We start from the raw sequence: 16,442 nt of genomic DNA, 5'->3' as shown, positions 1-16,442 counted from the left end.
ACTTATCTCAAACTGTAAATAACTTCACACGCAAATTCACCATAAAGTAGTTATTTAATAAAAAATCCAGATTTCTATTTCCTCTCCCTAACTTAATTTCTAAAATTTAAACTCTTGAAGATATTCCATCATTCTCCGTCCAAAGATGAAAGAGTAGAATTATCCACAGCAGCTCCTAGCAGTAAAATTAGGGAAGGCTTATGCTCTTTGATGACTGAACTGCTACACATTGCATGATGATGTGCATAGTCACTGCTGACTTCCCCAACTAGGGAAAGCGGCTGTAAAAAATATTAGATTTAGAGGTCAAATTTCCTCTCTGAGGGTGGAAAAAGTGGTATGCTCAGCCTAATTATTTTAGTTGCCTATTAAATCAAATAGAATTGACTGAAAATTTAGCAGATGTTCAATACAGATTCTGCAAAAAAAACATCCAGAGCTGTGTTAAATGAAGACAGGCAGTGGCACTAGCAGGAAAACTAGTCTGTGGGAGACAAGGTCTTCTCAGGCATCTCTTCGTGTCTGTACACGTAGAAGAAACTTTAGAATAACTTTAATGTCCTTGTTCTCTTAGCTCTGTTTGCTCCTGTGCTTCCCCACTGCCTTTTTGAAGCACATCTGTCTCCTACTGATTTTCATTTTAACCTGGTCTATGGGGTCTTTCCAGGAAGATGACACCTGCTGAGAGAGGCTAACTAGAAATAGCTGCAAGCTGTATTGTGACTGCTGCCCTTCCAGTGCTAGCTCCTGATCAATGATTTGTAAATAATCAACAGTGCCAGAAGCATGTTAAATCTACTTTTTTCATCCTTGCCTGCCATTGCTGAGAACACTGTTCAAAGTGAGAATGTAAAAGCACACTCTTATTACTGAGGTAGTGAGCAGTAAAGAGAGATGACCTGTATTACTTCAGGTTTACATATTTCCAAAAAAGGAGAGGAAAAAAGAAAAAAAAAGGAAGAAAGTCCCCACAGATATCAACTCTGTTTCAGGCTACACAGCTACACAGTTACACATTCCAAATCTTTTGTCTGATCCTTTTTATGAAAGCAGTGTTTACAGAAAATACTTCCAACATTTCCTGTAGAGTGTACTAGTGATAGCACGACTTCTTTTTTTACTAATATTAGAAAACAGGAACATGTGGATTGGGAATTTAGCTTCTGTTAATCAAATTTTCTCAATAAAATTTTCACAATAAATAACTCATTTCTATTAGAACTGGACTGGGGTTTGAGCAGGAAAACATGTTATCCATTCACACTTCTTTCTGTCATTAAAAATACAAGTGATAGGAGTTAAATTTCCTCCTCAAACTAAAGAGTTTGTGATTTTAGTGCTGATGAAGGCAATATCAGTAAGTAGCCTGGATTTCATTTACCTATCTCACTGTGTATGGCATCTGTTATTATAACAACCATGCATTATACTGAAAGCATCACTTAGTAATGTTTGAATGTCAAACATTTTCAGGATCTTAAAAATGTGAAGTATTAAATCCTTTGTGAAGTATTACATTGTTTAAAAAACACTTATTTTAATATAAATCGTGTATTTATGTAGTATGTACTTCTGATTCATCTATATGTGTCATGTGTAAAGCATCAACACTTTACCCAATATTTAATGTGCAGTAATACTTGTGACATCAGTTATTCTGTTACAGCAAAATACATGGTAATAAGTCACCAACTATCAACTCATAGCAATGCACAGAATCAAACTTACAGAGGATGAGGTTGGAAGGGATCTTGAGGTCACTTTGTCCATCCTTTGCTTAAAGGCAGGATCTAACTATGAGCTATAATCGACACATTAAAAGCCAACCATGCTTAACGTGTATCTTATGTCCCCATCAGTGTCAAGATGCACCGGGAAAAGAGTGTATTCCCAGACATCCTGTGCCTGTAAAGAGAATATTGAAAAGCACAGGCACTGTGTCTCCCATGGCAGGTGATGGGGCATGCTCTTCTTATGCAGAGCTAATTTTTTTGGTGAAATTTTGGCCCTGATGATGATGACAGAAGGTACTACCCCGCCCTCCTTACATGAATGGACAGTGCTGATTATAATTAAGGCAAATGACATCCACATAGTAACCACTATTTCATGCACTACATATTCCTTCACCTGCATTCTGTTTACTAAAACTCTTTGCCCAACTCCTGCTAGCACCACCAGCTTCCGAGCACTTCCAAGCAATGTTTTCTTCTGAAAGCTCAAAGCAAGTGTTTTCTCCCTTGCCTTCTGTGGAATAGTTCTGTTCCTGTTGCTGTTTCCATTCCCTAGATATAAAAAAAATTACTGTGGTGTGAAGTGACAAGCAAATGAGAATTTGTCTTGCATAAGTGACAAACTTAATAGCTGTAAGAAATAGCAACTTATCCTAAGGGAAAACTTTACTATTTCACTTCCTTACAATCTAAACATTTCTTTCATACTGCACTAGATTGTAGATATTACACCTTAAAATTGTGATGGTTGTGTAAAAGACAGTTATTGTAGATCATGTGTAGGTTTCTAAAATGTGAAGTTTTCTGCTTCTTGTACAGCTGAACTCACTAACACTGTTTCTGATTTTACAAGCAGAATGATTTACTCAAATACCATTATGGTAAATGCCACATAAAAACCTGGACAGATTGAGAGTTTTGAAACCAAACATCCATAAATGTCTGAAATTCCACTTAAAGCATTTTTGTTTTAAAGGACATTTTCTATGATTCATGTCATATATAGAATAAATGGCAGCAAATTGTGAAAGCCGTTTTTAAAGCTTTCTATGACATCACTTTCTCCATTAGAGAATTATGATATCTCAAACCTGTGTTAATAAAAACTTTGGAATATATCACCATGTGTTTTCCTTTAATTTATTACTGTTTAGATTTTTGCTTATTTGTACAAAAAATACTATTGCTGTTATTAGCTTCCATTTTGCTGCCAAGCTAATTACTTATGGTGAGGACTTACTGAAAAACACTGCACCCTAATTATTTCATTCCAGTTAGCTTTAGTTTTTGACCTGTATGAAGAAACTTGCCTAATGTCCAAGTATTATGCATCTGGCTATTCATGTGTGTGAAATAAGTACATCCTGCAGCATTTTGAGCTCTTTTCCACTGGAAACATTTTATTACCAATTGCTACAGTCACATACTTTATTTTTTTACAATTTAGGGTCACAGAATGTATGCTCAGATGTGACAGTAAATTAAAACCCTCATCCAGATTTAAGGCACAGAAAGTTGGAAAAGTGCTCACTTGACTCAAAAGAACTCCTTCAATGAACTAGTCGTAATGCATCAAAACCTCAGACAACCTCCACATTTTTGATCAAATACATCAAAATTAAAATTATTTAAATATTTTACCTGACTGAATAATTGATATTCAATAACCATAACTGAATAACTTGCACTGGGATGTGTGTGTTGATTTTAGTTTGTGCAAGTTTTGCCTAAGTAAATAGCAATATATTGGACCATTACTGGTCAAAATATTGCATGTAAAATTCTACTTTGCATTTCTCGGTTAAAAAAAATACCCATACTTTCCTCTGCTCTGAAGCTGCTGAAACTGTGTTGCCATTCAAAAAAAGAATGTTGCAACTTATGTCCCATTAAAATCAACAGAATACCCATGATTTAAATCTTGGATAGTTTTTGATTCTTCTGAGGTGAACTGAACGTAAATGAAGACAATTAATACTGGCATAGGAGACAATATATACACCCAATATGTATTACCAGCTCAACTACTGTGGCTGCTCCCTCAGTGACTAATATGTTTCTCACAGCTATGCTAGCCTGGAAAAAAAGGCTAAAGCATCTAAATGCTAATAAAGACTACTTTTTATTAGGAAGGAGTACTCAGTTTGAAACAAGCACTTTCAATTTTAAGGTAGTGCAAACAGGAAATTCTGGACCCTGATTAAAACTATGGGGATTTTTCTGTTCTCTGTAGGGATAGTGGTTGCTATAGCAAAGAGATTTGCTTGAACTGCCATCTCCAGGAGGCAGGGAAGAAGGAGTGGGGGCGATTTATAAACCTCACTATGCATCATCCCAACCATTTTGTGTTTATTAACCCTGTGTATTCTATAACTTCTTTAAGTTTTTGAGTATGTTATGATTGTCCCTTGATTATTCCATCATTTAAAAAAATCTCAATCTACTATTAACTATATTTTCTCTGTTCATTACAAACTTGTTTCTAACCTTTTACACCTATGGCTTTTCTGTAACAGAAGAATACATTAGTGTCAAAGATGCTGTGAAAAGATGGGGCAGAACTGCTAAAATCAATGTTATGCTATTAGAGGCTTTTTAGGAATTCATGGAGTGTATTTGGATTTTGGGCAACATGACTGCAATTTTTTTATTTTAATTTTTTCATTTTATTGCCCTTGAGAAGTCTGATGTCAGAAATGAATGAAGAGTACAGTATACTCACAGTGTGAGTAGCTGCATATCAAATTGTCTGTCTGGTAGAAGAAACTGTAATTTACGCTAAACATTGATTTACACTGGAAAAAAAAAGAGTTATTGTGAGCTCTGAGACCTATTTGTATCGCTTATTCAGAAATCCTTAGGATGGATTATTGACAGTGGTGCTGGATCTGTGCCAGGATTCTAACTGAAAAGTAAAGTAATTCAAGCCGTGTAGTTACATCCCCATTAATGAAAATAATTAGAAATACATGTAAAAGGAAAGTTATTTCCCTTTGTTTGCCTTAATTTTATTCCCTACACATTTCAGTGGCTTGTTCAGATTTGATTTCTGTTTGCTACCTCTGTATAGTTTTGAGTCATGACGCTGCTCTGTTCTGAAGATGGGGACTTTTCAGTGTCACCTACCTACTGCAGTCCTCTTCAGCGAAAACAAGTCTTCTCTAGCGCCATTCAAGTAGCCCTCTGCCATTCATCTAATATGTCTAGACCTATCCTAGGAAATCAAATTTGTGCTAATTAACTGTTTCAGTCTTAATATATGTCTAACTCCTGGTACAAGGAAAGTACTGTGAACTTCTACAGTGCAAACAGATCTGTTGATGTGCAAACCAGATCCTCCCTTTTGCGTCATTGCACTGTGCTAGGGCAATACATTAATCTACACCGTGTTTTGCTGCATTCTAAAAATGCCATTCAAATTAAGGGTTTAATTCTCAAACTGCAATTTTATGGAAAGAGATAAATTTTAAATTGTTCTCCCTGAACAAAGAAAGAGAGAGAGTAAACGAGGTATTCTGTTATATTTTGTGAATCATCCATGTGAGACAACTACACTAGTTTATTTTATGATGCAGTTGGTTATAAAGTTGTAAATATTGTTTTTAATTTAAAGCAGTGTCTTTTTTAAAGTCTGTTTAACTTTAAGAAACAAGATAAACCACTACAGCTTGTGGGAACTAATACATTTTGCTAGTCAGGCAAATTTATATTTCAAAATCAAAGAAGTTACATAAGGCTTGTCCATTTGATGGCATGTATTTGAAATGATGGGGCACTATGAAAGGCTACACAAGTGTGAAGAGTGAAAGCAACATATCACAGCCCTGCTCACCTGGTTGGTATTATACAACATGATTATAATGCGTTAAATCAAAGGCAGACCTTGAAGAAAACAGAACAGTGGCAACAATCAGGCTCAGCCATAAGAATACCAAAGATCTTTATGGAAATAATGGGGAAATTAACAATTTAGTCATGACAAAACCTAGCTTCTATCAAGGTTTTATTCCTCAAAACTGGAGATCAGAAGAGAAATCAATGCCCAGGAGATGCTGGGAAGGAAGAGGTGGACTGTCAGTGTCCAACAGCAGCAGGGAGATGTTCACTATGCCAATGGAAGGAAGCAGCAGGCTGATGGAAGAAAGAACTGTGACAGGAATTTGCTAAAACTTGCAAGGAAAGATGTTAATTTAGGTAATGATGAGTTGTATAAGCTTTAATATTTTAATCTTCTCTGCTTCATGAAGACTACCGGGGTAAAAGGATTTATAGATGCCTACCACAGTTGGACTGCTGGGATTAACACAGTTGACGCAGAAAGAAATCTACACTTTTATTGTTCCTACATATATCTAAACAGAACATGCACAGAAGCAGGAGTCTGAAACCCAAACTATACAACAAATATTTGTTTCACAGTAACCATTCCTGTATTTAGTTTAATAAACTTGTTAATGTTCTTTATTTGTATGGGATTTTTTATAGAGTATTTTACATCTTTTTTCTTATCCAAGGAACAATCCCCTTAGACTCACAGCGCTGCATTCGATGTGGCATTTTTTACTTCCAGCACCTCTAATCACACTGGGTTTATAAAGTATGGATTATATTATGTATGTCCCAAGCATAAGGGAACTTATTTAATGCACTTATTACCTCAGTGAATAATAAAGTATCTCATTTCAACCCAGGGCAGCAAAATAATTTCCATTTCGGTTTATCCATACAAAAGTTTCATAACCTTTAATCCTATCCCATGAAACATAAAACAAGAATTCAGTACTACATTGCACACATTTTATAACTACTGCATCCAGATCTATACTGGGCAACACATCAGCTTCTAAATAACCAGCAATTAAGCCAACTTTATCCTCTCCCTCCCTCACTGCAAATGATTTTTATAATAATCCCTGTAATAATTCCACTGACTGTTAAAAGTGGAACAGATGAAGTCTTATAAGCCTATCTAATTAAGCTTTTAAAGGTGCTATTTCACACAATCACTAAAATTATACTAGCAACTGTATCCTATAAGTTTCTGATCATGTGTTTTTACATTTTTCATTTCTTGCTCATTGTGTTTGCAATAATCACAGTGAAAAGGTGGCTTTGAACCATGTTGAATAAGCCTTCCAAATAGTGTTTGTCCGGGAGATGTCAGGCAATGTAATGTGAATCTTACAATTGACAGCACTGCCTGATGACCGTGGCAGGGACATGTCCTATGATCTCATCCAAAGAGCTCTATGTGAACAATAAATCATCTGGTTAGGTAAAACACTAGCTTTCATTTTTTGTCAGTGTGATGCCATAACTTCCTGGCATTTTGTAAACATGTGCAGTGTCTACAGGCTACACACAAAAGCCTAGAGTTGGCATGCCGCTGCAGTGGCAGAATGCCGGTGGCACTTAGAAGAACTGGGAATGAAAACTTCACCTTTCCTTTTTGCCCTCCATGATCCATATACTTGTGGAAGGGCAGAGAGGTACCTGAATACTGGTGAAGGAAAGAGTAACGTATTACACACAGTAGAAGTCACATTAGAAAATGCATTTAAGGACAACCCAACCAGCTCTGCATAGATAGCTCAGAGGATTAATTTGCTTTGCTCAGCTGGAGCCAGCATGCTTAAGCATAAAGTTACTAGATGTGGGTCAGAGCCTCCAAGACAATAAGTCATTTAAAAACCTGGATTTTGAGCAACATATTACAGAGATCCACCTGAATGTCTCTCTAGTTGCCAGCTCAAGTTTGCTAGTGCTGATATGGAGATGAAGTTAATAAAATCAGGCAGACTTATGTTTATTCTGTATAATTGAGTATCTTTGCACACATTTCTAGGGTCTTGTACAGAACCATGTGAGATAACTCTTTGCAGAGCTGGTTTGAGTCCTCAGGGCTTATTAACTGAGGCTCTATGCTGTGAGAAAGCAGCTAAATTGCTTCTGCATCTCAGCTAGCTGTGGAGGCAACCTGTCTACATTTACATAGTGCCCCAAGCATGGAAAAGCTTAGTTTCTATACTTTCATAACCTGATAAACTGCCCATCACAAAAGAACAGTTTCTATATAAAGACCCACATATCCAAGTTAACACTGAACCCATGTTTCTTTATATTGCCTCGAATGAAAACGACTTCCTGTACTACATGTCTAATACTTTGGTAAACTTTTACTACTTGGAGGTCTGAAACAAAAGTCTCTGTTGGAAACAAATGTTAGTTTCTTCAGTCTTAAGAACACTGATGATGGATTGGTTTCTGTCTCTTATAAACAGATGATGTTTTAAAATTCAGTAGGCAGAGAGGAACCTCATGAAGTTCAATAAAGGGAAGTGCAGACTCTTGCACCTGGGCAGGAATAACCCCATGCACCAGTACAGGCTGGGGGCCGACCTGCTGGAGAGCAGCTCTGCGGAGAAGAACCTGGGGGTCTTGGTGGACAAGAAGTTGACCATGAGCCAGCAATGTGCCCTTGTGGCCAAGAAGGCCAATGGTATCCTGGGGTGCATCAGGAAGAGTGTTGCCAGCAGGTCGAGGGAGGTGATCCTCCCCCTCTACTCAGCCCTGGGGAGGCCACATCTGGAGTACTGCGTCCAGTTCTGGGCTCCCCAATACAAGAGACACATGGAGCTACTGGAATGAGTCCAGCGGAGGGCTACTAAGATGATGAAGGGACTGGAGCATCTCTCATATGAGGAAAGGCTGAGAGAGCTGGGACTCTTCAGCCTGCAGAAGAGAAAGCTGAGGAGGTATCTTATCAATGTGTTTAAATATCTGAAGGGAGGGTATAAAGAGGATGGGGCCAGACACTTCTCAGTGGTGCCCAGTGATAGGATGAGAGGCAGCAGGCACAAACTGAAACACAAGAAGTTCCATCTGAACAGGAGGAAAAGCTTCTTTACTGTGAGGGTAACTGAGCACTGGAACAGGTTACCCAGAGAGGTTGTGGAGTCTCCTTCCTTAGAGATATTCAAAAGCCATCTGGACAGGGTTCTGGGCAACGTCCTCTAGGTGAACCTGCTTGAACAGGGGGGTTGGACTAGATCTCCCGAGGTCCCTTCCAACCTCAACCATTCTGTGATTCTGTGATTCTTTTCTCTCTGGAACAGAACTGGCAAGCTCATAAACATCCTCCACCACCTCTCACATTAGTTCTTACCTATGGAGGATTGATACTTCTCAGGAGTTTTGATTTATTTTTCATTAAGAGGCTGTGCTTTAGTCCTGGGCTGGAATCCTGCCAGCATGCACTGGCAGGCTTCAAACTCTGACAGTACTAAAGCAGCAGAATGGGTCAGACGGCAGTGTTATAACTGGTGGCATATGAGCTGCCATTTAATAACACACTAAGTACGCTAAGTACCTTAGGATTGGGGCATAATAAAGCTTTGCTTTTTGAAACCCTCCAGCCCGACTTCACATTGAATCAACACATCACACTCAGTTCCATGTCAAATGTGAAGAAGAACAGAGGAGCCTTCCAGCAGTCACTATAGGACCTTTTTAGTGACATTTGGGTGCAGATCACTTAGACCAATAACTCATGATCTGCTCTAAGACATCAGACAGAGGTGACATTTATCCAGGAAGAACATTCTTCTGAATGCACTTGCTAGGTTGATGCTTTTCTTTCCGTAGAGTCAAAGAAAGGAAGAAACAATCAAAATTCCTCAAAAAGTAAGTAACATTATGACAGGGTATAATATTGTAATATTTAACCAGTATATTAAAGCTTTCTGAATCATTGAGCCTTGAGGTGCACTAACAGAAAAGTACCTTATAGAAAGAAAAATATTGAAGAACATTACCATATTACTAAAGGCACCACAGACAATATTATTTCCTGAAAAAGGCCAGTGCATGTGAAAAAGAAACATCAAGAAAATGTATCTGTGATAATGCTGGAGCAGTAATAGCTATGGCAACTACAAATTTTCACCAGCAGCTGAAGTAATGCTCTGCATTCATATTCTGAACAAAGCTGCAGAACAGGCTTACAAGATTGGATGTATCTTCATTTTATTGATAAAAAAATTGAAAGCTATGACCAGCTTGTGAAAAAGTGTGGTAACAGAATTAAAACCTACATTCTTACCTGCCAGTTCTACATATACAAATTTAAACATTAGCCCTTGGAGGCATTAAAAGATATTATACCTTAGCAGACTTTCTTCAGTGGTGAAGGGAGAGGGGGAGGAGAATTGAAGCTCCTCTAATGCACAGCCCTAAGAAGGAGATCAAGATCATAGAATGACTTTCCTCCATTTTCATGAACAAAAGCCTATTTTTAATTTCTACACATAGTGCTAAGTAGTAATATTCCTGAACCATCATTCATTTCCATGGTAACATCCCTTGATATTACAAGCAGTTAATTATGTCTTTGCTGTGTGGTACACTGTGTGGTTAATCTATGAAAGTAGATAAACATTTAATGAAAGCATTTTTGAATATATAAACAAAATAGAAACTGCTGTTCTATCCCTCTGGTCCTTCCTCATGTTCCATGAAAACAAAATGCAATATTAGCAGATATTTGCTGAAAGCTATAGAAATAGAACATTTTTGGTAAAGACATGTGATATCATTATATGACAGAGAGGAAAATTCTGATTAAGATTTTATTTAAACAAAGTTATTTTCTAAAAAGATATCACATAAAAATACAACTCAGTTAATTGGATTTGATATAAATAGATTATAAATTACTATGGAATAGGTGACTTAATGGTTGTTCTGATCAATTCTGAACAATTTGAACAATTCTGATACGTGAAATCCTCTGTCATGAAGTAATTGTCCCTGACTGTCATAAGGATACTCCCTTGTAATTGAAAGAACCTGAAAAATTCTGAATTGTTTCACTGGAAATAGCAAAGAGAATATTCTATAATTGCTTGACATTCTAATTTATTGTACCAATTATATAATTCTGTGGCAAATGGTCGCTGGATATGCAATTTTTACAGGCAAGAATTAATACTGTGTTTTGTTCAAGACTGACCTGCAAATATAATACAGTTCATGTGGGAAAAAAGTATATTGATTGAATAATACAGCCTGAAAAAAACCTTTAAAATGTCCATCTAAAATTAATTTTTAATAAAAATAACAAACTTTATCAAATTTAAAAGGTAGAACTTAGAGTAAAAACTGACTTATCGATAATTTTTAAAAGGTTGGTTAACTCTTGGTTAAAGAAATGAGTCCTTAGGGGCTCCTCAAGTTTTCGATATCCATACGTTTTATCAATAATTTAGACAACTATTAAACCTACGATTGTAAATTTTGCAGTGAGAGTGGCAGCAGATAACAGAGCACATTGCAAAATAACCTGAATTTCAGCTAAAAGGTCAAATGACAACAAGTAAATTTTAATATTATATGCAAGTAACACATACAGAAATAAAAGGAAACATTTCCTGATTGTACCTACAGGATAAAACCCTCTGTTTAGAAAGCTGTGATTCACAAAATTTTAAAGGTCATAGTGGATTATCACTTCAACCTATCACTCTATAAAAAATCAGCAATGTGATGCTGCATTAAAAAATGTCTAAAAAGAGAAATGTCACATAAAAAGTAGAGATGACTTTCCCTTTGATAAACAACCATTTTGCTGAATCCATTGCTAGTACAGCATGTAGCACATATATCTGATTAAGCCACTTCAAAAAGCATATGAAAACACTGAAGAGTTCAAAGGAAGAGTGCAAAAATGAGCACGTCTGAAAAGCAACCCATACAAAACAAATCTAAAATAGTGTTCCACCCAGTAAAGACAGAGTTGAGAGATCATTTGATCACTGTGCATAGGTAAGTTATATGAGGATTTTCGACCTTGCTGCCAAGGATGTAACAAAAGACAAAAGCTGGGTGATGAAGTTAGCAAAGCCCAACCTTACAGGGAGAAGTAATATCCTTGAAGATAAGTGTCCCAGCAGGTTACAAGGGGAGCGGGAGAACTCTCTGCGGTCTCCAAAATGAAGTCATTTCCATGGGTAAGAGACATCCGGGGAAGAACCCAACTAGCTGTGATAGCAGCCCTTTCTAACCTTTCCCCTGAGCCATGAATGACAAGAAACACTCAGAGTTTTGCTTTGGTGCCCTCCTCTGAAGCATGAGCAGCACACAGAGGCTGGTGGTAATCCCCAGGGGCGGTTCTGTGATGCTAGAGGGAATCATTTTCAGGGACACCCCCTGGCATGTGCTACTCAGATGACCAGAATTAACCTGATTGACGGATTCCAGGTTCAGAGGAATTTGGCAGAGGTCAGACTGCCAAGAATCTTAGAATCTGCCTTCCTGTGGATCATCGTCCCGGATAACTTGGGGCTATCTAACCTCCTCAGTTTGCTACAAACACAGCAGCTGTGAAAGCTGGTGGTATCTCAGCCTCTCTTGTACTCTCTTTACAGCACATAACTGTTAATCTCGATAGGATTTAAATGCATTACTCTAACCCAAATTTACAAAATGAATAGCCCATGATGTTGGGAAGACGTGCAGAGATGTTGTCAAGAAGTACAGGAAGTTGGACTAGAAGAAAATATAGCTGGAAGGTCCTGGGAGGGCTGCCGGGTGCCAGGACGTGCTCAGTGCTCACCCACAGCCCCAGCTGTACAGGAGAGGGCTTTCGCTGTCTCGTGAGAGTAACAAATGGCTCCATGAATCTCTTGGAGGCTACTGGCCCAAATGCTTTTGTTTCTAATATATTTGGGAGTACCATTTAACACTTGGAGATTATTAAAGATCTTTTGCCTTCCCTACATGTATCCATTGTTGAAAAACAGACTACTTCAAGTATCTTTGTCTGGTTTTCTTCTGACCTCTAGTCTGCTGGGGAAACATTTATATTTGTACTTGAACCGATACTTCTACTGAACACTTCCAGCTTGTTTTCCTAAAGGAAGGAGACTATAGTTTTTCTTCTAGACACGGTAGTTTTCCCCCATCATTTCAGTAGCTAATAATTTATCCCTTGGGTTTAATTCCAGTCTCATTAGTTCTCGTATATCCTCACAGAAGCAGTATAATACACCAGAATAAAGCTGTTGGGGTTAGACATTTACAGTCGGTTTTTGAAGGCTGTGAGTCCAAACTTTCCAATAACACGTGATTTACAGCTTTTGCTAAGCTCATAACTGTGGCTATTAAAATTATATGGACACTCACATAAAGGAAAATGAAAATTCCAGGACAGTACGACTTTCACATTTCATCTTTTGACCAGGCAGAGGTAGGTATCATATACTTAATTCTGCCCTCTGAAATATTCAACTTTAAATTATTTTGCTTAGACTATGATTTTGCAGACTACAAACAAACCTTAAATTATTTCAGGTGTGCCCTGATTTCTTAATAATAGTGCTTTGCACAATGATACATAATGAAATATAGCAACATTTGGACTTTGGTTCAACACAGTTAAAAATGCTGCATTTATCAAGGCATAGCTAAATATATTTACACCTATCTTGAATTAATTGAAGCTCTTTGCTTACTTTCTCTGATTTGTCTTGGCAATGTATAAATCAAATTATAGATTGGATTCTTTGCTGATCCCATTCCCAAACTACTGGCTCGTACCTTAAAATATTTCTCCTAGTCTGACCAAAATATTACAAAGCAGTCAGCCTATAGAAACATATTTTTACACAGTGAAGGTAATCAGCATAGATTGTATAGATGTTACACTTACGGGAAGTATATGAATTTTATACAACTATCACTGAATGTATCAAGGATCATTCTGGGACCACTGAACTGCAAATGGGCTTATAAATTAGCTATGAGTTCTAGCATGTCTCTTACAATGTAAGAAATCTCAGGAACAGACACAGGCCAGCCATCCTAAAATGCCTCTACTTTTTTCTTAGTATAATCAGTGGCTAACAGATTCCCGAGTTTAAAAGTATGACAGCATAAAGGTAGAGTGGTTTGCAGTACCTGTTACAACAATTGGGCACATTAAACCAAATTTCTTTGTGACTTATAAATAATATGCACTGCACTATATAAATATTTAGCTCTAGTGCCAAAATGGAAAGAACCTTCACAAAGATTTGCAGGTTGATACAGGGTACTGCACTTACCAAGATGTGTGTTCATCATCTTTGCGCAATATTTGCACATGGCTTCCAAGTCGTTTAGTTGTCCTTGTAGAAATGAGATCTGGGCCTCCAATTCCTCCTCCTACAATTAAGAGGTTATTAATATTAAAAAAATAAATCCTTTTTATAATATAAATTGGTAGGCTAACTCTTGAAATGTTTAGACTTCTAATTTTTCCTATTCCTTTGTTCTTGAGCAAATTTTGGAAATAAAAAGCATCAGCATCCATCTGCACTTATTACCTCTTTTTTACTTTTTCTGTTGTTTCACATAAATAGGGTTTAGTGTTACTGTTTCAGTTTTTAGTTCTACCCCTCTTTTTTTTTAAGAGAGTCAATCAAAGAACTGTCTATGTTCCCATACATTGATCCAAGATAGGTTAACAATTCATATTTCTTTTGCTGAATAGCTACCTGTTTCAGCATGTGCAAACATAACAGTAAAACAGCAATGGCTGAAAAAACTCACCAAATGAGAAAAATTCACATTTTTAGCAGACTAATTTCCACAGGAATTCTTTTGAAACCCCAGAAAAAATGCCTTTCGAATTTCAAGGCACATATTTAACAGGACCTAACCTCATACCTCAAGGATGCATTATTACCATATATTTTGGTGTTTTATTTATGTAACTAACAGAACATGTTCTATCTGTATTAAAAAAAATGCACTTCTCTGACAAGCTAACTGCAGTTCCACAGAATTTTTTATGTAATACTTAGGTGAAACTATTTTCACCTCATATACTGTACAACAGCTACTCTAAATTATCAAGTTATTTTTAATAAATATGCATTAAGTGCATTTTAAAATATGAAATTTCAAATATATTATTGCGTTTAAGGCCCCAAACAAGCATTATTATCTAGCTGCATGACCTGCATATGCAACGGAAATTACTGCTCTTTGAACTTCTTTTTCTTGTGTTTTTTTTTTTTTTTTAATGTATCTAGTTTTGACTTTAAAGACCTTATTGCAGAGAAAATTCGTCATACCTTTAGAAGAATTCCTGCACAGTTTAGTCACATACAGTATTATGAAGTTTGTTTGTTTGCTTAAGAATGCAACTGAATTAAAGCAGACAATGGCAAAGTAATTTTTAGCTTGCTGTTTTTCTCTATTTTGGTAGCTTTACAGTTTTATCATATTTTTATTTGATGGAGATTGCTACAAGTTACAGCGTGAACTAAGTTTTAATTGAAAAAATCCAAAACAAAACTGGCAAAAATAAACAAAATCTTGATTTAAATGCAGAATCAATTTCAATCTCTATCAGAAACTGAGACTCAGAACCAATCAAAGGAAATTTTGCACTAAAATAGCATACATCCAAAAGCAATTGATAAATAAAAAGTAATTTAAGGGTAGCAATTTGTAAAATCTACCACATCCCTTTCTCCCTATGCACTTTTTCCTCACATCTACAACCTACAAACATTAAACATTTTTTCTTTACCATTTCCTTACATTATTATAACCTTATATTCTTATCTTTCTCAACCTTATACTTTTGACTATTTAAACCTCAAAGGGATTGATTTTATATTGCCAGTGTAATAGTTGCTGAAAGATTAACCTCATTCAAAGCCAGCAGCTTATAGAAGCATATTTACATTGTTATTCCTATACAAGTAATGTCTCTGAAGAAGACCTTTTTCTCATACATATTACAAGATTACAAGTGATTACAAGAAGAAATCTACCATATGTTTTGCTGGTGCATTGCAAGTCAAGCTATAAGATAGGGAAAGGAGACAATATTTGAGTATTTTACTATAAAATAACATCTAATGAAATTCTAAAATCATTAGCCAGTAATTTAAACCCACTTTATCGCCCAGAAATAAATGTGAAAATTTAACTTCTGGCAATAAATAGTTACATGTTTCCCAAACTATTTTTTCTTATTCATGGATCAGAACTGCAGTAAATTGATTTTAAAACATTTTTGGTCAGCTGTATCTGCTTAAGCAAATTCTAAGACTAACCTTTTTAACTATACAAAAGTACCTCTTCATTTAGCAAGTGAGACTGGTGCTGAAGTAAATGATCTCCACGGACCTTTCAGCTCATTTGGGATCTAGCATGGGAAGAAGACCCAGCATTCACAAAAGGAGTGCCAGGAATGCACAGACAGTGCGAGAGGTTTCCTGCCAAGTGGAAAATCTTGCAAAAGGGTGAGGGAACGCACACTGCGCTTATTTATCTGGCACCCTCAGGGATGGCATCAACAACCAGGAGTGCTGCCAGCAGGATGTGCAAATAAGCAAGATGGGTAATTTGGCATTTGGCACATGAGGGGCCCAGGCATGCTGTGTGCATAAGACGACAACCCCCAAATGGTAAGGACGTGCTACAGGACATGACTCCAGCTCCTGCTGGGACAGTCATCTATGGTGCTGTGGCACCCTCTATGCAGATGCAGCCACTGCAGGAAGTGTTACCTGTTGGAGTTGCTGCAGCACCAGGTGAAGAGCTGCAAGAGGTGAGCAGCTTTTGTCTATTTGAGATGGCAAACAGGAGACTGACAGTATCTTTGAAGAGACTTGTCAAATGTAAAAAACTTATGATGCACAAGGCTGAGAAGGA

The 16,442-nt window shown here is 36.9% G+C and overlaps 1 protein-coding gene across 9 annotated transcripts in view; it reads right to left on the bottom strand.

Annotated features, from left to right (window-relative positions):
- TBC1D5 (TBC1 domain family member 5) overlaps window positions 1-16,442 on the bottom strand; it is a 337,770-nt gene that overhangs the window by 17,902 nt on the left and 303,426 nt on the right. For all 9 annotated transcript variants that reach the window (XR_010883476.1, XR_010883479.1, XR_010883480.1 and 6 more), the window contains one exon: window positions 13,835-13,934. Coding sequence is in view for 2 of the 9 variants with exons in the window: in XM_067291524.1 (XP_067147625.1) it covers window positions 13,835-13,934 (100 nt within the window). In the remaining 7 variants the exon portion in view is untranslated. The remainder of the gene's footprint in view (window positions 1-13,834; window positions 13,935-16,442) is intronic.

The sequence above is a fragment of the Apteryx mantelli genome, chromosome 2 (assembly GCF_036417845.1).
Source record: "Apteryx mantelli isolate bAptMan1 chromosome 2, bAptMan1.hap1, whole genome shotgun sequence".
Lineage (NCBI taxonomy): Eukaryota > Metazoa > Chordata > Aves > Apterygiformes > Apterygidae > Apteryx > Apteryx mantelli.
The sequence above is the reverse complement of the archived record's forward strand: the minus strand, read 5'-3'. Positions and strand labels throughout refer to the sequence as shown.